The 20,597-nt window shown below is 38.7% G+C and overlaps 1 protein-coding gene across 1 annotated transcript in view; it reads right to left on the bottom strand.

Moving 5' to 3' along the window:
- Nucleotides 1-9,470: 9,470 nt before the first annotated feature.
- The window catches only part of tex264b (testis expressed 264, ER-phagy receptor b), a 34,432-nt gene continuing 23,305 nt past the window's right edge, over nt 9,471-20,597 (bottom strand). The window contains exons 3-4 of the mRNA XM_079341415.1: nt 17,261-17,426; nt 9,471-10,045 (exon numbers count right to left, since the gene is read on the bottom strand). Coding sequence (XP_079197541.1) covers nt 9,759-10,045; nt 17,261-17,426 — 453 coding nt within the window. The 3' untranslated portion in view covers nt 9,471-9,758. The remainder of the gene's footprint in view (nt 10,046-17,260; nt 17,427-20,597) is intronic.

Consider the following 20,597-nt stretch of genomic DNA (forward strand, 5'->3'; position numbering starts at 1 on the left):
TCCAACACACTCACTCATCACATTTATCAAACACACACACATACACACACACACACGGTGTACAACAAACAGTTAGATTTACAATGTATGTACTTGTAACGTGTAACGTGAACTTTTAATAATAGACTTTTATCTTTGTTTATCTTAATTGTTGATCACATTATTTTAAAGAGTGAAGCACAAATGATCTGTGTGTCTGTATTTTTAAGATTCAGGTTCGGATCAGTCACACTGGTACACACACAGAGCCGGTCTGTAGTTTGGACTATACGCAGCCGCTCCCCTCTCCATTAAGAAGCAGCAGGGAGCTTATTAGTGACTTCTCCTATTTGTCACCCATTGTTGTTCCTCACATTATGACAATGCATTCAAATGTGCTACTTGTAAACTGAAATATAGAAGCGATGTCTTAAATTGTGTTCAGTCTCAGTGTTTTCTGGTTCCTGTGCTCACGAAAGCAGAACAGAGGTTATAAAAACACCAGCTGATTCAGCTCCACCCAGATAAGTTCATGCAGTGTGTGTGTGTGTGTGCGTGTGCGTGTGCATGTTCTTGTATTTTTTTTTGCTGAGACATTTGAAGAATACTCCATGACACATCCCAGCAGTAGTGCAAGATACAAACAACAGAAAACCAGGAGGAAAGAGTTTAATGAAGACTGACTATCCCTCCTGATAAATATTACATCAGGTTGTGGGTGGGAAACCTTATGGTGAATTCATAAAGATGTAAAGTAAAATCTGTCTAAGAGCTGCTTTATCCTTGACAGTATAGGTTCACGGACTGCACTCCAAACATGTGTAAATAAAGAATGGAGAAGCCTTATGAAAAAGACGCGTTCCTTCTTTTTCTGCACAGCCTTCTATGAGATATTGTGTATAAAAAAACAGAGGTCAACTTATATGATTGGTTATGCTGTCTCTATAGTGTGTGCATTGACAGCAATTGCTTAAATCAGGACAGTAAACAGATTGAAGTAAACATTTTCAAAGCAGCTCAAGAAAACGGTTCATTGTAGGGAATTTGAAATAGATGATGTTTCGTTAATTAGCGATAACAACCTGGTTCAGCTTGATGGCGGGCAGCCTGTAGCCTGTTTTGAAAGAAGAGGTAAAAAAAAATCCTGGTTGCAAACTCAGGCTATGAAAGGGTGGAAGCAAAAAAAAAAAGGCACCAGCTGTATGCAGTGGACAGAACATTTTCTGGAATGTTCTATGGCTGGCTATAAAGTGATATATCCCATTTTTCTTCCTTCAGGGCCTTTCATTGCATATTATATATTTTTATGGCATTGATGTGACTCCTTCCTTACATTTTCTCCATTTAAGGGCACTCTGGAGGGCGCATTACAACGCTTTTATTTGTCATATCACCTTTCTAAAAGTCAAATTTGCTGATTTGATTTGATTTTTCATGGAGGAGGGGTTATAACAATGAGTGACAGCATTCAACTCGTTTGCTGTGTGATCTCTTTTAAGGTAGCTGCAGGAAACATGTTTGGCATAAGGTGAAGAAACTTATAATTTCCATTATGTGAGATTTTATTTTATTTTTTTAAATCCAACGTATTTCTATTTTTTGGTGAACACATACTGTACAATGAAAATAAACTATAGACTTGTTTGGGATGGTCTACAGACCCGGGGTGGTGTTGGAAAATCTTTATGACATTTGCCCTTTTATTAGAACCAAGGTGAAAAAGTAACTGTGAGCATTCAACATAAAAAGTCTAATTGCTCCTTGGTGCTGTCTGTTAGAGCAGATGGGGGCTTTCCGGTTGCAAAGACGAGGTCACGGTGTGGATTAATGGTCCAATAAGAGACAGCCAATTAGGCAGGCCTATAGGTCAAAGCGAGGCTGGGGGTCCAGAAGAGCCGTTCAAAACTCTTAAGAAGTGCAAATAATGAGTGGGCAGTTTGAAATGGACATGAAATAAACTGTAAGAAATGTAAAATCACATTTTAGATAAATATTTCAAATGGTGGGCATTGTTATCGGTCGTCATGAGTTTTAAGTCTTAGTCCCTGATTAGTTTATAGTGACTCTTATTATCCTTGGGATCACATCATTAAAAGTATCTTGATGTAGATAGTGCTGTCACGCTGACACTCAGACCCTCGCACAATATTCCCTTTTGAGAGCCGAGTTCAAAAAGAAAAGGCAGTGTGCTTTACTCAGCTTTGAACCAGCAGCTAATGCAGAACGGCTCCCGCCCAGGACAGCATTTCACCAGCATTAGCATAAAGAAGCTTTGAGAGCATCTTTCCATATGGCTGATGTGTAATGTATGACTCACTGCAGAGTTGCTTACAGCACTGACGCTGATTGGCACGTCCAGTCGTAGTACCGTATGCACGCATGGAGAAATGTGCTATTCAAGTCAGGAACTGGCAGAAAAGATGAAGGACTGGCCACCTGTTAGTCTGTGCTAAAAAAAAAATCCCCAGTGCATATGCAGGAAAAAACTCTGCGATGTGTTTTTTTTTTAGCGCTGGGATGTATAATTATGTTGTCAATTATCACTACAACAACATCACCTTGCTGTCTGGATTGTTTGAATATTTCGTGAATACATGACATGACATTGAATTTTATAGTCTGATTAATTACACACTAACCATTAAGATGATTAACACCACCTAAACGCAGCACTTGTCCAATGAGATATATTTAAATATTGAAATACTTCTGTCTGTTGATTGCATGACTAACATGCTACGAGGATCATTAATTGTTGGGATTTTTTTGGTGCTTATTATTATAGCTAAATATTCAAGATGGAGTATAGATGAAGTTGCACCATCAGCCAAATAAAACCAATGTTATTTTGTGCGACATATAACAGCATAGTATTTAGCCAACTAAAGCATTAAGTGAGAAAAGTGATGATTACTCTTAAGATGTAAAGCCCCCAAGAGGTCAAAAGGTCCCAAAGTGTTTGTACAACTAAAATCAGGGGAAAAAAGGAAGTTACAAATAAGTGGTCCAAAGGTCCCATATTTACTAATGATATATTAATAAGAGAAATTGCATCCACCTTCTGAATAGTTTCCATCATTCTATTATCTCTAGTTAGGACACAGTTTATCCATCCACCTGCATGTGTCAGCTGAAGGAATTAGGAAGCCTCTGTGGTGGAAAGCAGACAGCTGATTGAGAATTTAAACATAGATCAAGTGAATCATTTCATCAGAAAATAGCTCAGGGGAATCTGATTGTTGGGCTGATTAACTGGATGACAACATGTGATTTTAAATTAGCGCTGAAATCTCACCTGGATGTTTAAGTTATTGGGTTTTAATGAATCAGAGAGAAAGTGTAGATGTACAGTATGCTATTGATAACTAAATAATGGAGTGTATAATGACAGGATAATAACACTCATGCAGATGTCAAGATATTTTGTAGACTTTAATCATTAATCACTGTCATCTTCTTACTATCAACGGAGATATATGTCTTACCTCTGATGCACTAACAACAATTTAATTCATGCCATTATTTTGTCCTACAACAAATAATTTAATATTTTCTCGAAGCTGCAAATACTCCTGTATAAAAACAGCCCAGTTAAGAGCACATATGTAGTAGTGTTTCATTACATTGTTTTAGGTTGTGGTTGAAAGAAATACCCTGATAAATCTGAGTCTGATATGAGATTATGTAGCCGCAGTTGTTGGTACAATTGTGAATGTGCTGCAGAGTCTCTCAGGTCAAATGGGAAAACAACTCCACACGTTTATTATTCAGGTGTTTGCTGCTCTATTGGTGTAGTAATGCGAAGTGTTTGACAAGTTTCCAGCTGCTGTTTCCTTTTGATTTGAGACACTGAAGATGTTTTGACATGATTTCAGTGCTTTATTTTTAGATAATGTTATTCTACGTTTAACTGCTTATAATAATAAAGGTGGTGGAAGAGAAAGTAAAGAAAGCACACATTTTCTATGAAAAAAACTCACCTACTACTAAGTTAACGTGAAAGTTTATAAATGTTCTTCTCTTACCTGGCAGGAGCCTTTGACTTGTTTTGTGTTTATCTGCTGCTCGTTTCTTTCCCCACGCCGACCAGTGCAGATCTTCACGTGCTGAGTGGAGTCCAGATGTGGTTCACTTTGAGCATGTTTGCCAGGCAGAGGTTTGGATCTGTCCTTGGTCCTGAAGTCTTGCTCACACTGGCAAGTGTGCCAAACTCCCCCCTGTGCTTTCAAACTCCTGCCCGCAGCTAAGAAAAGGTGGGTAGCAAAAAACCCTCACGGACCGGAGTGATAATATCACCTACCGCCCAGTCGTGCTCATACAATGTCTAGCAATGTGCAGCAACAGCAAAGATCTTCGATCAGGATTCTCGTCCTGTTTGACACAACCAGCTGCACCGAGTTGCTAGGAATAGAAGTAACGGTAATATACCTTTTTATAGAGCTGTTTCGTCGAAAAGTTTTGTCGTATAAAGTTGAAAATCAGATCTGTTGATAAATCCTCCTTCAGCGGCGTCGAGTCGAGCGCGTGCAGTCTCTCTGAGCAGCTCCACAGCTCTAATGAGCGCTGCGCTCGCGCCTCTCACAAACCTAACTGAGCTTCACAAAGCCTCTGTTTGTGAGTGAGTAACAGCACAGATACAGTGGGGACTCAACAAGAATAAAACCTATCTCATCAAAGCAGAGAAAAGTCTGATAAGCATAAAGAGGGAAATATGCAACAATGTGCATTAAACTCAAAATCCTGCTTCCAACTAATGACTCTCTGAATGACTCACCCCATTGCCTTCTTTATGAAGCTGTTTTGAGTTGTTTCAATCTAACTTTTAATAATAAACCACTCAGAAAAAAAAAAGTAAAACTAGATTTTACAGGGCGCTACAGCTCTCCAGCTAAAATTAGAAAATTGAGAAATGAACATCAACTTTTTTTTGTTGCTTCGCTCTCTATGAAGGCTGGCCAGCTCCTCATTCACCTCCATCTCATTAAAACTAAATCACTCTCCAGATGAGAGGCTCAGCACTTCACAAAGTAGAGAGGCGCAGTTTTATTTTTCACTGAAAGGATGAAAATGTGCCACAGACACAGACACACACAACTAACAAGGGGGAGAGAGTTAATATCATTTAAAGACACTTCAGTCATATGGGGTAGAATAGGGACACGCTTGTGATCAAGGTTAAATCACATTTTTTGGGCTCTATTTGTTTTTTCAAATAAACCTTTTTTGCAAACACAAACCAGTTTTGACATGATGCAACCCCTTCCTGTATTGATTTTCTAATATTAACTATTTGAAAACTGCTCATCCAGCAGTTCAAAGGTTAAGGTCATCTATACAGCATGCATTGCTGCTGTCGAACATTCTCCAGAGACAACATTTCATGCGATGAACTGTTCTCTTTTTCCCTCATTAACAACATTACTGCAGCGGCAGCATTCCTGCTATGATGCATTGTAGGTCTGCTGCAGCAGTTTGTTGTTTGTGTCCGACTCAGGATGTACTGTATAAAACCCAAAGAGTTAAATCTAGAGAGCAAAAGTTCATTCAGTAAACGGAATCATTGCTCACCCATTTCTGTCACCTTCACAAGCTTAAGAAGCAGCATCTCCTCACCTCGCTCTCACCCTCACACATACACACACACACACACACACACATACACACCTCACTGTTTTCTTATGTTTCATTTTCATGCTAACAATATCCTTTGCAGTGAGGAGATGAAGAAAAGAACTTTTTTCTAAGTTCTGTGGCAATTAAAATGACGAACGGGTCCTGCTTGTTGCATAACTCCCTCAGCTAACACAAAGGGACCAATTTTCTCTTGGAATAGAATTGTAGTTTACATTACAATAGTGGAGGGTGTGTGGGTAGAATGCAGAGTTTGGATAGGAACATGCCAATTAATGTCAAGTGAAATTATAGAGCACAGAAGAAAAAGAGATTTTAGCCAGTGGTCAGTAAGCAGCAGCTGTCTGACTGCTGCTCTCTATGATTTCCTGATCATTGAATTGAATCTTACAATGACAACAAATATGACTTAAAATCCTTTTCTTTTCTTTTTTAAAAGTTTGATCTCTGTTATTTATGTTTTCAGAAAATATTTCACCACTTTAACATCTTACGATTTCCTCTTAAATAACTGATAAACAGGGAATTCAGGTTTGGTTTAAGAGGAAGTAAGAGTAAAGAGTAAGTGTGATAAAATTCTAAAATGTATTTTTTTTTTTCTCTGGTTGACTTTTGTAAATTCCATTGTTGTTTTCAAATTAATCCATTTGACATTTTGTAGAAGCTGTAAAAATACATGAACCTCCATTCTTAGAAGTTAAAGAGCTACATTACTATAGACAGTTTAGCGTCCAATACTAAACTTTGCCCATATTCCACAACGATGGAAAATATGAAGCAGTGAAGCTTTTCAACTTATTATACTGACCTGTTGTAAAATATGTTGACTTGAATAAAAAACTTAAATACAATATAAAATGGCCTCCTAATAATACATATATCGGAATAGACTAAGATACTACACAAGGGGTATATAATAAATAGTGAATATACTACTCACTGCTCTTAGAGTGGTTTTATACAGAAAGCATCCCAGGCCCTGGAAAATGGCACTTAAAATAAAAAAAAATAAAAAACTCCACTATAGATTATCTTATTTGCAGAAGATTTGGAAGCTAAAAGCTCAGCATGGTGCCAATTAAGTATTGGGAGGGATATCTAATTAAGGGTGAATACAAAATGACTTAGGCAGGGTCACTTTGAAAAAAAAAAAGTGTTCTGTGAAACTGAACGTGCAGTTGTCAAGACAATTTTCTAATGGACAGTTACACACTGATAGATCGCCAAAAATGCAATATTGCTAAGGTTATTTGTTACTGAGGCCTGGTTAGACAAGTAGAATTAAAGGGTACATTTTGGTGTGTATGGCCACAAATTACAAACACAAGTAATTCAATCGTTTCCACAAAAGTTTGATGTGTGATAATCGTCCCACAGGCAAACAGTGGGTGTGTTCATGATGCTGTTCTCCTTCTTCACACTCCTCACTGCTTGTAGGAAAACTGCTTTCCAATCTTTCATGTTGCAGAAATGTCCAGAAAATGAGTTTTGATGATAAAAACTCAAAAACAGTCATTAATGAGGAAGCATTCAACTCTTCCTCGAAATGCTATACACAGACGCCAGCCCTGACCTAAAAGACCAGTTACGGAACAGTTCAAGAAGTTGAGACGTATTTGACACAGATAATCTCCCACTGTGAGCTCCATGTATAAAAGGCAGAGGCCAAGATTGTTCAGAAGCTTTTGTAAGCCTTCTACTTCATACGGATCCCTGATTGGATAAGCAGAGGAGGTACTTACACATGTCTTAACTTGATGGTTTTGATTCAGTAATTTTTCTCATTGATGGTTTAAAGTAAGATGATGATAGCAGTGATGATAGATGGACTGATTAATTATGTGAATTCAAAGTCACTTCAGTTTTGATTGCGTGCATTACATCAAAAATAAGTAGATGGTTGAATTGTGTAGCCTTTAGAGGGTGATAATGCTTTCACAAGTTATCTGACAATTTAATATCAATGTTATTTTTTAGTTTAAGTTTAAACCGCATGATGCAATTATAAATGCAAACACTAAAGGAAAAGACAAGGCCTGTTTCTTTCTCTGCAGGTGTTACTCACTTGTGTCAATGTGGAAATTCTAATCGAGAAGATCTGCAACGCTCACATTTTATTTCAGAATATGAAAAGACTGTTGACTACAAACTGGCGTATTGTATAGTTTCCCCTGACTTGATTACCACACAGACATCCCTTTGAGCTATGAGCACACTTCCAGGGAGCACGGATCGCTGTGAGGAGCTCAGTGTGATCTCTTGTTTGTTGGAGGATAAAGGATATGGACAGGACTGGACATACATTGCAGGCGTTGGGTCATGGTGGTCTTTCAGGCTGCCGCTCCCATATTTACTTCAGAGGGGTTTTTTTATTTAATAAAAAAAAAAAACAACAGAAAATCAGCTTGTGCAAAGAGACAGCAGATGGGAGAAAGGTTGAGAATGAATCTAATGGCTAAACAGAAAATAAATTATTTGGGAGTGAATGCATGAGGGTAATTAGAGGAGGCTTCAAGCCAGATGTAGAGAGACTATAAATACAGAGCAGGGATGCTGAGCTTTGCTTTCACTAATAGTGAAATGAATATTAATGGTAAGCCCACTTGTCTTGTCATCTTTCTCCAGGCGTGATAATGGCAGCAGGCTTCACACTTACCATAATCATGTTCCCAATCACTGAGGTGATCATTACACGAAAAAAAGCAATTATGGCCTCTTTCACACATTCTCTTTGGAAATAAGGAACATTTTAACATTAGACCAATAGAGCGATGCCAATACACAGCCGTGTAAAGACAATCCTTGAACACTTCTAACATGGTGCACGGATTTCAACCAAACACCAGAAACACAAAGAAAACCACAACAGAACTCTTCAAGAGGTCGACAGTATGTGCCCACAGATTGACTTCTTTTTAAAACAGTAGTCACCCCCTGCTGGCCGTTACAAAGTATGCATTAGACACTTCTGAGTTGGTTTCATGTTTAATAACAAAATGTCTTACATCTTACACTTAGTCTCTGGTTTGTGAGAAAATACATTTCAACCTCTAACAGAATTACTTGTATGTGGCTTTAAAAAAAACCTTGTATGACATACAAGTGGTGTTAAGCTTCATTTAGCAACATATCAACAATTCTCAAATAATTGAATTATATTGAAACAAGCTGAAGATTTAAACTGAAAACATGAAATACTGACAGATGTTCAAGTAAAATTCTTTGGCTAACAAATACTCAGTGTAATCATCTCCTCTCATATTAATAAACATTATCACTCCAGTTACTCAAGCTACCTGATTAGCAACTGAAGAGTTCAAGTGATCGTTTGGGTTATCACAATCAAGCAGATTCAAGCACTCTACTTTAAACAGTCCTATGTTAAGAGTCAAGTTTAGTTTATTTTTGTGTATTATCATCGAATCCGATGAAAAAAACAGCGGAGGCTATGATCCTGCGAGCAGGTGTCCAGTGTTCAAATAATTCCTCAATAGTCTCTACTTTATTTCTGACTCCTTCCACTGTCCTACAGTATCTAAAATAAAAAAAAATAAAGGCATAAAAACGCCCAAAAACTACACAAAATAAAATTACACCTTTAAAGTGGATCAGGTCCACCCTCATATCTCCATGTGTTGCCAAGCCTTGCAATACGTATTCCCCTGTTTTTCTAACAGCTATTTAAAAAAAAAAAAAAAGTTTTTTTGGTTACATATTGAAAATAAGTACAGCCATCATGAATTTGGTATTTGCCATATTTGGCCATCATGAAAATCCACATCTAAAAGTAGTCTTCATCTATTACATTAAATACTGCCGTTTATGTAATGTTGGCTTGTGCCCTGTTGTTTTAGGTAAGATTCTTTTTTTTTTAATGAGCAGTTTTCTTCGATTCATATTCTAGAAACAGTTCCCAAACGAGTGAAGCAGTCTGAAAGTATCCATAAACTAATTCTTAGTGGGGTTTTTTTATTGTGTTGGTTCACAACATCAAAAACAGGCTGATAGAATACCAGCTTCGTATCCTTAATTATTTACCCATTTCCTCATTAACACAACGTGAGACATGCTTTATAAACCGCACATCCAAATCTCTTGAAAATCAATCCAACGTCTCTGATCTTTAACTAACATATCTAACTGAGCTCTCACTCCTCTCCTCCAACAACACCCCACCACTCCTGCGTGGGAGCCTCCAGGCTCTTCTGCTCGGAGTCTCCACGAAGCAGCTCTTCTCTCTCCGCCCGCTGTCCACCAGTCTGCTCACAGTCCAGCTCTTTCAGGGAGATTCCCCCCGAGCTTCTCCCTCTGCAGTCTCTCTCCTCTTGATCCTGGAGAGACACAGAGCGGACCGAGGACGCCGCCAGGGACGTCTCTCTGCTGTCTGAAAGGAGAACCCCACTCCCTGAGCTGTATTCACTGTTGGAGTCTGCACCTAGAGCAGTGACAAAACAAAGGGAGGGAGTGCACAGATGGTGAGAGGACTTCTATAAACAAACACCACATGAGAAACGATACGCTGTCCAAAAATACAGAGAGAGCGGATTCAACCAAAATCTGCATGATGGTAATAGAACAGCACTGCGACTTTAATTCAGAACAAACATTATGTGCTCCATGAATTGTGCTTCTGTTAACACCAAACTCATCTCTTATTTAGAAATCCTTTGCGCACAGAGATGCTTTTTGACAATTAAATCTTCTTAGATTGTGTTTAATGGGCTTTAAAGTGAGAAGTTACATGGTTCAAGGCTTTAAAGCAAGAATGTGTGTGAGCAGCTAACAAGCTCAGAAGTGACAATGTTAACATGCTCATGTTTACAAAGTATGAAAACATACTTTTTTTCATTTTCATGTACTACAGTATGTGTATGTGTTGTAACATGTTAGCCTACACAAACGGGCTAATTAGTTCTTAAAGTAAAACTGGGGATGCCTGTGCATGTCATTTGCAGAATCACCAAAAGAAAAAGTTGGGATTCATTAAAAAAACGGGGGAATTACTTCATGTTTACAATCAATTTTGAAACAAATCTTTATGAAATTTCATCACTCCAACTGTTGTCAAATGTTTCTATAAAACCCCCAAACACCAAACTAAGGCGACCCTAAAGGAAATGTCCGAGCCTTACTAAAATCAGGGACCTTCATTATGTTGGACCCGTGACAGAAAAGATTCCATTTCAAAGAAACCTGTCCGTCGATGCATTCTTGTGAGTCTCTATGAGATGAAAAAGGTGCGTCTTTATTGCTTGCTGCGGATGAGAATACAAACAACTATGAGTCTCATTGAGTCTCATTTACATTGTATGTTCGTATTCTCATACCTTGTTTCCTCTGATTCTGTCTTTAATTTTTACATTTTCATCAAGTTATAACTTCAAATAATTTGGAATCGGCTAAAATGTCAAGTACAGTTGCATCTTCGATTTCGCAGCACTTTTCTGCTCCTCTTTTAAGATGACAGAGTGGTTGTAGTACATCCCGCCTGTCTCACATCTTTTACTTGTTAATGAACTAAGGAATAGAAACAACACCTTGAGCTGTGACTTGAGATCCAAACTCAAAATAGTCACTGAAATGCTGTTAATGAAAAGGTCTGATGCTCTTAGACTGTGTGCTTTGTCAGAAGCAGCAGCAGCAGCACCTGATTGTCCTGTATGTGGTTTTTTTGAAGTTTGGTTCTTGCACATTAATAGGATCAATATCATACCTGTGCGAGTCGTTCTGCTGACCTTTTTTGCCTTTATGTGGCTGTGTTTTCATGTTTTCCCTCTCCTTCGATCAATACCTCCTTACACTAAGAAAGCCTGTCATTAGCTGCAGAACTGGTATTGATGCATTCAGTCAGAAGGCTGCTAAATAAGACAATATGCTGTGGCTCCAAATATCAGCACTTTTAGCAGTTAAAGGACTCACAAAACTAAAAGCCTAGTTTGATAGTTCTATAAAATACATGTACTGTTATGTATGCAGATCCAATCAGCACTGACTCACACATACATGCTACAGGTGTAACAAACTACATCATTTAAAGACACATATTGCAGTAGCTCTATGATCGGCCCTTGCGCTTACATTGAAAAAACTCAAACCACATTGTTTCCTCACTTGTACTATACTTCAAATGTAGAAAAAAAAATGCAGATGCATACACAGGCATAAAGGTACACATCTTAATCCATGCTGGTTTAGAGTCTTTCAACACTGAGCAAAAGACTGAAAGTATCTAATGTTTCATACATCCCCAAGACATGATAATAGTGTGGAGAGGGGGAGAGAGAGAGAGAGAGAGAGAGAGAGAGAGAGAGAGAGAGAGAGAGAGAGAGAGAGGCTTCAGTAGACATTTCTTCATGTTGACAGAATGTGGAAGGAAAAAGAGAATCATGAAATTATGAACTAATAAAATGAAAACTGCAAAACTGAATGAATGATATATGATTCCTCCTCATTATTTTTGTATAACATGGATTCCATTTTCTAATGAAAATTAACCACAGCCTAGTGTGTGAATATCAATGATGGAACCAAAAGTAAATCAAACATTACAAATATGCACACTGAGCTCTTAAAGAGATACCCGTTTGTGCTCATGTTAGTTTTTCTCTGCTTGGTGGAAGGCCTGAAGCAAATAACACAATTTAATCAGTCAATGGGGAGAAGAAAAATCCCATTTGGACGAAAGATCCATATTAGGCTTGATGTCTTAATTTTTTTTCTGTGTTTGATTGGAAGGGTCTAGTGGTGCCTTCGGGCTGCCATCAGACATGCATGTGAGTGACAGTTGGTCCTTTACTGGATTGAAAATGTCCTGGAAAAAAAAAAAAAAACAGCAGCATACTTCGAACAAGTCGAGATGTGCTTCAAAGCGTCAAACAAAATTATCCAAAAGCATAATTCAAACATTCCAGCTTACACGTTTTTTGAGTTAACATCACTTCAGAACAAAGCTGCTGTATATTGCGATGACTGACAATCACAGCTGTGCACTTAAGACTGAAGAGTTTACTTAGATCTTGCAAATCCTGAAGAAAAGAATGAATGCAAACTAAGGGAGAAACAAACAGCGTTAGCAGAGTATGAATGAGGCTCATTTGCTCTCTTGGAGTACAAGATGAGAAGGTCAATACCCCTCTATATGCCTACTGAGGATGGAGCTGGAGCAATTAGCTGAACTTAGCATAAAGATTGGAACTTCTGAGAACTTGTATACAAAATTGCAGGCTATATATTTAAGTTAGACTTGTTGACATGGAACTGTTGACTGATTTGATTTTTTTTTATCCAAACAATGTTTTGACTTAATTGGGAAACTTTCCAATTATGCACACACAAACACACGCACACACAGCCACACACACAGACACACACACACACACACACACACACACAGGACTTCAGATTTCACCGGGGTCCTCTAACAAGACATGAGGTTTGACGTGGACTGGCCCCTGAATCATTTCAAATAGCTCGAGTGACACAGCCTCCTGTTGTAGCTCCACAGAGTGAACTCTGTTACTGAATGACAAGGGGACTGTAGGCTGCTGTCTGACAGTGGGGAGCCATGTGTGAGGAGGCTGCGAGTGGATCTGGTCACTGAGACGGGTCTGCGTGTGGGCTCCCAGTATCCTTAATGCTCCAGTGACCTGGCTGAGCTGATCCCAGTGTGACAGCAGCATGGCTAACTGTCACATTATCATTCACAGTCATGGACCTAAATGTCATTCCTGATCTTTACTGTAGCCATGACACAAGGAAAGCGCTGCATTTATCAGCCACACTGAGAGAGTGGAGATTGTAAAGTTTGATTATGTGATTGGAAGAAGACACATTTGACCCGACCGTGATGGTAGGTCTAATTATGCAACCAACCAATCAAGACCATAGAATTTATATTAAAGTTGGACGCAAGAAACAATATATCCCGAGTGAACTCACCACTGTACGATCAACAATGATGATGGACTATCTAAATGTCGTATTTATTTGTCCAACGTCTCTTGGAATCTAACAGTTTCAAAAATAATTGTATGTTTGCGTCCTTTAAATTTGAACTATATTTGGATTCATCTGCATTCATTTCTCGTCTTAGCATGTGTTAAGTTGAATGGGATTGGATGATGACGAGACATGCTTATATGATATTAAATAACTATTAAATAATCCATTCTATGGCCCGAACGATAAGGGATTTTTTTGGGCTGCTATTACGGAGGGAACAAATCAGATACCAATATATCACCCGACATTTAGATCTGTAGAGAGAGAGAGAGATGTATCAATTTACACATTTATTACAATGATCTCTTAACTACTGTTTTAAAACTCTTGTTTAAAAGATAAGCTATGAAGACAAGCTGATCACTCAACTGGAAAGTAACTGAGCATGTACGTGCATCACCGCCTGAAACTCTGGAGAGTGATACTGGTTCTTGTATTCCACACAGCGAACTCTGCTGCTAAAAGAGAGCTGCTACAGTGAAACTCAAATGGAATGCTGTTAGACTGGTGAATAAATTTAGTAACATCAGCGCTTATCTGCATTAACACTAATCAATACTTATGGTCACTTGATATGCTACAATCAGACATTTAACTCTTTGGGCTATAACCAATTCATATGCATTCACACGCCGCCATCAAAGCAGAGGGGGCAACTTCGGATTAAGTGTTTTGCCCAAGGACGAATCGACGTGGCTGCAGTAGCAGGGGATTGAACCCCCGACCTTCCCGTAGAGAGACAACCCTCTTTCACAGGCTTCTAGTGTCATGAGGATAAGTTATAGTGTGATAAAATGAAATATTGTGTTAAAAGTGCCTGTGCTGTTTCCGCACTGAAATCAAGCTTACCATAAGGTGTCCTTAAGCTGTGGACAGTCCCTTGGTGAGTGACAACACACATTCACCAGAGACTGTTGTGTCAGGGCTTTTCATTAACACCTGAGAAAGTGTCAATCACAGTTTATTTCTGCGAGGCTGTTCATAAACAGAACAGCAGGAGAAACGAGGTCCAAATCTCCTGGGTCCCCCCTGAGCGGCAAACAACCACGGCTGATTGCCCCAACCAAAACGCAGAGCTCCTAACATGCCTGAACTGACTGATACAATCCAAATATATGTGAATCAATTTCCTGAGAAAAACTGACGATTACTTTTTTATGCAGTTTGTTGATCGAAGTAGCTAGTTCATGTCTCTGCAATGCGTCTTTATGTTAAATATAAAATCATCTTCATATCACCATCAAGCTAATTACTGTAGGTTAGGTGTAATGTGAAATAAGTAATAATTGACATACATATATATATATATATATACAGCCTGTTTTCATTTCATTTCACTCTCAGAGTGGCTTCTAAACCTTTCACGCTGTTAGCTCAGCACTGCAGAAAGACAAATATCAGGACTATCTGGGAAACATACTGTAACTGTACTATAGCATTTAGCGGCCAAAGAGCCGGAACATGTTGTTCAAGTTGTACATGTAGTTCATAAAGTTGAAATAAGAGAGCTTCAAGGGGTAATATGTAACACTGACAGGAAGCGTTAAATATGGTTAGCCTACTGTTGTTCAAATCCAAAACATTGGAGAGAACTGTCCCTCCCTCCTCGTGGGTTTCCATGAAGCTTCAGTGTTTAGCCAGCTCTGCATTGGTCTTGAAACCGTCCTGCGTTCTTTTGAGCTCATTTTTTTTAAAGCATCTCCAACGTTTTCCCAGCGTTTCTGGTCATGAAGGTTTTTAGAAAAATGTAGAGGCCTTTTAGGGAATTAGTTGTATCTGAACCTGTTCGCTTGCCCGCTACCATCGCCGCAACATGACGTCCAAAACAGCGGTGTAGGGGTGCCTTACCTTCTGTGGTCAAAACAAAAACAGACCATTCCTGACCACAATCAAAACTTTGGAGGAGGACATACAAGGAGGACATGGCTGCTCCATGTTGTCAGAGAAGCCAGCACTTTAGTGTAGCATGTTTCCTTAATGTCTGATGATCAAGAAAGGTCATTTTAAGATCGATTTCAGTAGACAGCTTAAATTTTGGACCTTTAAAAGATGGTGGGTGTTTGGCCTAAATTTGTCAAGAGGATAAAATCCAACTAATAATGGTATCGGGCTGATAATGATAATCTACTGCATGAGTATATTATATACTGATTTTGTTTTCTGTGTTGGACCAAACCTGAAAGGTTTCAGCTCAGACAACAAAAATAATCACATCAACATAATACTAAACATTGAATAAATACGATTCCTTTGTGATCATTATCAAGCTGAAATAAACAGTGCTTTGCCTGTTGCTGCTTGCAGTCTTGTCAAGAAGTGTGGTATTGCTGTTGGCACTAATCTTGAGACTCCCTTATCTGATGGACTTCACACTCAATAGTGCACTCCCTTCGGTCCTAACGCCCACAAAGTGCGAAGTTGACCCGAAGAAATGTTCTTGAGATAGTGTAAAGGTGGTTATTCACAAATACAGATGGGTCCAAAAGTCTGAGACCAAATTGAACATCTAAAACACATATAATGTAAACTGGGAAACATAATGAGACAAACTGAAAGTGATAATCCAAGAACAGAGAAACAACCTCTGAACATAAACCGACTTGGCTGAATAAGGAATTCTAGACTCAGATCAGTAAGAGTTCAGTTCTTGAATCAGAAGTCAGCTTCTATACCATTTGTCAAGAGGGGAAACAAGTTCAAACAGGCAAAGAGATGCCTGCATTTCAGAGTTGATGAGTTTATCAAACCAACAGAGGAATATGATGGTGGCTATATTCAAGACTGTGGATGTTTCTGGAGTTGTGACACCTTACCCATACACTGTACACTTCACCCTGACCTTTAAGGACCACTCCATTGCCAAGCGATATGTTCTTCACTTCTTTATGAAGTATTCATACTGCAGTGACAAATACGACTCAAAGCTTTGGAAGATTTTTTAGAGGAAAGACGAAAATGTTATCCTATTCAAATTTCATCCCATTTTTGAGCATATAATATACATATGTGTGTATATATATATATATATATATATATATATATATATATATATATATATATATATATACACACACACACACACACATATATGTACATATATATACACACATATATATATACATACATATATATACACACACACACACACACATATATGTACATATATATACACACACATATATATACATACATATATATATACACACACACACATATATATATATATTGCAACCACTTTGTACTTTTTTGTATAAATCATCAATGCACACTGCCTCTTGATAAATAAAATAAGTAAAGTAATAAAAAACAATTAACTGCACCAATTTCAACACTGCACTTTCATTGACAGAGCTACCATAGCTCTGTGGCAGCGCACGCGTCCCCATGTATGAAGGCTGCAGTTCTCAACGCAGGCGGCCTGGGTTTGACTCCAGCCTGTGGCCTCCTTCCAGCATGTCAATCCCCTCTCTCTCCCTGATTTCTGACCCTATCCACTGTCTCTCTCTAATAAAGGCAAAAAGCCAAAAAAAAATTAAAAAAAAAAAAAAAAAAAAAAAAAAATTCCAGCAGTTAACACTTTCAAACGTGCGCTCCTGCATGCTTTGAATCCTGGTGGATCTACTGGTTAGTACAAAGAGCATTCACATACCTGAGACATCTGAGTCACTGTGAATGTCATCTTCTTCTGATAGCCTCCTTTCTATTCGCCTGACCTCAGGCACGTAGAAATCTCCCTGCCGAGCCAAGGGGGCCATGAAGTGGATGGTACCCTCTCTGAAGATCTCGATGAACGGGTGTGCACACAGCCTCCTCTTCTGCAAGACATGTTTGAGTTGGTGTTAATAAAAGCATGTTCATTATTTCATCTTTGTAATTAGGGATGCAACGATGCATCTGTTTAACATCAGCCTCGTCGACGTCTGCAAATAATGTGGCATGAACCGACGTCATTGGACGATTCTCATCTGTCGTGTCCGATCAAATTAATGTTGGCAACTACCTAACTGTTGATTCAGAGAAGACGTTTTTTTTTATTGGGCAGAGGAAGTCACATTTGACAAACTGATATTTTTTCATGGTCGAAATAAAAAGGTCTACATTGTGAGAGTCTCACACCAAAAGAAGTAAAGACAAAAAAAAACATTGGAATCAGCTGAATTGTTATTTAAAACCTCAAAATCAGCCATGTTTTTTGCAATCGGTGCGCCCATATTTGTAGTCCATTCGACAGATAATGGTGTTTGTCAAGGTCTTGTGAATGTCAAGTTATTAGTGCTAACTTAAATGTATAAACATCAAATGTAGAAGTCTACCTACAGGTTAAAAATTTTCAAAAATGTTTTATTAATATTTTGATGTAAAGCTATCACTCCAAATACATGTATTAATGTTCAACTACTGAACAAGGTGACTCTTTGCGTGTAATGGGAAGAGCAAACACCACAGTCCAGACAGTACGAGCTCAGACATGTCAAAAATCTCACACGCCTGCATCCAGTCAATAGTGATAGAAATGATTTGTGGGAACCTCACTGCTCCACCCCGAAAAGACTCAACCTCCCAACATGCAGCACGTTACACCCGAACAGTCCCGTCTTTGTGAAAGCTGCCGCCATTCTTCTGGTACTTCCCTCACTCCTCCAGGAGTGGCAAGTCTTACATGACAGAGGCCACTCCACTGCAGCGGGCTCATTAACCTTTCAAACGGCACGTTTTATTATTCCGCTCATGCACAGCTAATGTCTGTTGCTCTCACCCCTCTGACACATGCTAAATGTCGAGCATTACTATAAACACACAGCAGCTGCAGTGCAGAGGTGTGATTAATTATTAAAAAGGAATTTCTTTTCATTGGAGAAAAGTTTTATTGCAAGTTTTCCTTTTTTTTGTCCTGATCTTAACGCGCCCGATATACGGTAATGCTTGATGCCAATTCACAATTAGAAAAACAGACTTTGTTAATCATCTATTGTGTTATTTTTACTTTAGACTTCAACACAAGCAGTGTTATATTTTAATGGTAAAAGTGAACCAACAGAGACTGGAGTATTTAGTGTCGTTTATAATGAATCTTCTGCTTTGATTTAAAAAGGGTGTGACGTGAATACGTTTAACTGAAAGTAAAAGCAGGTGATTATGGTAATAAAGGATTATACATTCACAACTTGCACTCTTCCACCACCTCAAAGTGTGTTTTTTTTTCATCACTGTCTTGAACATAAATCACTTCTTGTACAATATGGAAAATTCTTGGCACCATTCGAGGAGCAGAAACTGTTCAGATTTTGATCAGATGAGGATACAGTTTCCTGACGATCCAGTTTCAACTGAAGTGGAAGTGGTGACAGACAAGTGACTGTTTAGTGGAACAACAGGAACGTCACACATCTGATAACCAGGACTTGGAGACTGAACTGACATGCATAGGATGGATTTTATATGAGACAGCAGACATCTTTTTCAGACTCTCTCACCATCTGTCTCTCAGCCCAATTATGACAGCAGCAACGCTCCCGTCGCTGCTGTCTGCAGGAACAACGTTGTCACTTTCACTGATTTCAGCAGCATCAATTATTGGTGTATTTTTCCCTTTGGAAACATCTGCGCCTCCTCATTGGCTCAGATTATGTTGCATATTGATGCATGCATGCGGATATACACACAAGTTTTTTTTTTGTTTTGCGGCTGAGACACTGAATAAAAGATCAAACGTGAAAAGTGCAGTATAGAGTGATGACACTGCCAGCTACACATGGAGGATTTGTGCTTTAATATTTCACTTGCATTTTTTTTTTTTTTTTTTTAAGTAAAATGGTGTTAAAAAAAAAAAAGAAGAAGTCATTTGACTACTGGGTGCTCAAGGATCGAGAGAAGCTCCAAATACAGAAGTGAGGACAAGATGTGCCAAATCAGGGCAGACTCAAAAGCTGCAACTAAAGAAGCTTTTATATACCAAGGGTGGGTTTGAAAGAGCTGCAGTAAGCCTTAAAAGAAAACAAAAATATACAAGGTAATTACTTATACCGGTGCACAATACAAGACATAAATCGGCTGCCAGATTTAATTGAATACAAAGTACTAGGGCTGGGAATTTGTGGGTGTCTTATGGTTCGATCTGATTTCGATTCAGAATCGATTTTTTACTCAAAGGGATTCTGGATTCATTGATTCATGGATTCAAAGTCCGTTTTGTAATTGGTACACTGCAGGATTTTTCTCAAGTCATCTGTGAGTCTGGCAGAATTTCTTGTTGCTGTACTTGGCATTCTACTTATTTAAAGAGCAGGAAGTGACTTATTAGCCCCCCCCCCCTCCCCCTCCATTAAATAAAAATCTATTTTTGCTTTTGAATCTTAGTGGGGAAGAATCTCAATATTTACACGAGCTGTTTGTTTTTTTTTCACCACCTCTACAAAGTACCCTGCAGCGAGAGGATCCATGAGTGTCTTCCTGAGCAGCCTCTATCCTTATTTTTCTGCATTTATTACAAACATGCAGGGAACACCACATAGTTCAGTAAGGGACAAAAACACTGAACAACAACAACAACAACAACAACAACAGTATAAAACTAATGATTCCACTTTCTTACCGGGATTCATAACAACAATTCTTACAAGTGTTTCTCAGTGTTAAGGGGGTCCTGACCGAGGGGATAATGCCACTGGAACATCGTTGTTTACATTCTGGGGAACGGAAACATTCGGAGGAAATGAGGGTACCTCGGGTCGAGGAAAATGGCCGTACAGCCCTCAACAGATACGTGAAGGTGCAGAGGAATATTAAGAGCTAATGAGTCCTTCAGAATAGACAAAGCTGCATCAGGTTAAAAAAAATAGTCCTGCTTTCTCCTAAAAGAAAGAAAAACAGAAAGTAGGACATCAACACACGTAGTTTAGTGCCACCGTGACTCTGACAGCCCGTCATAAAATGATCAAGGCATTGGACTATTTCAATTCTAATAATTTACACTTCTCTTTGACTCA

The sequence above is a fragment of the Symphodus melops genome (assembly GCF_947650265.1).
Source record: "Symphodus melops genome assembly, chromosome: 4".
Classification (NCBI taxonomy): domain Eukaryota; kingdom Metazoa; phylum Chordata; class Actinopteri; order Labriformes; family Labridae; genus Symphodus; species Symphodus melops.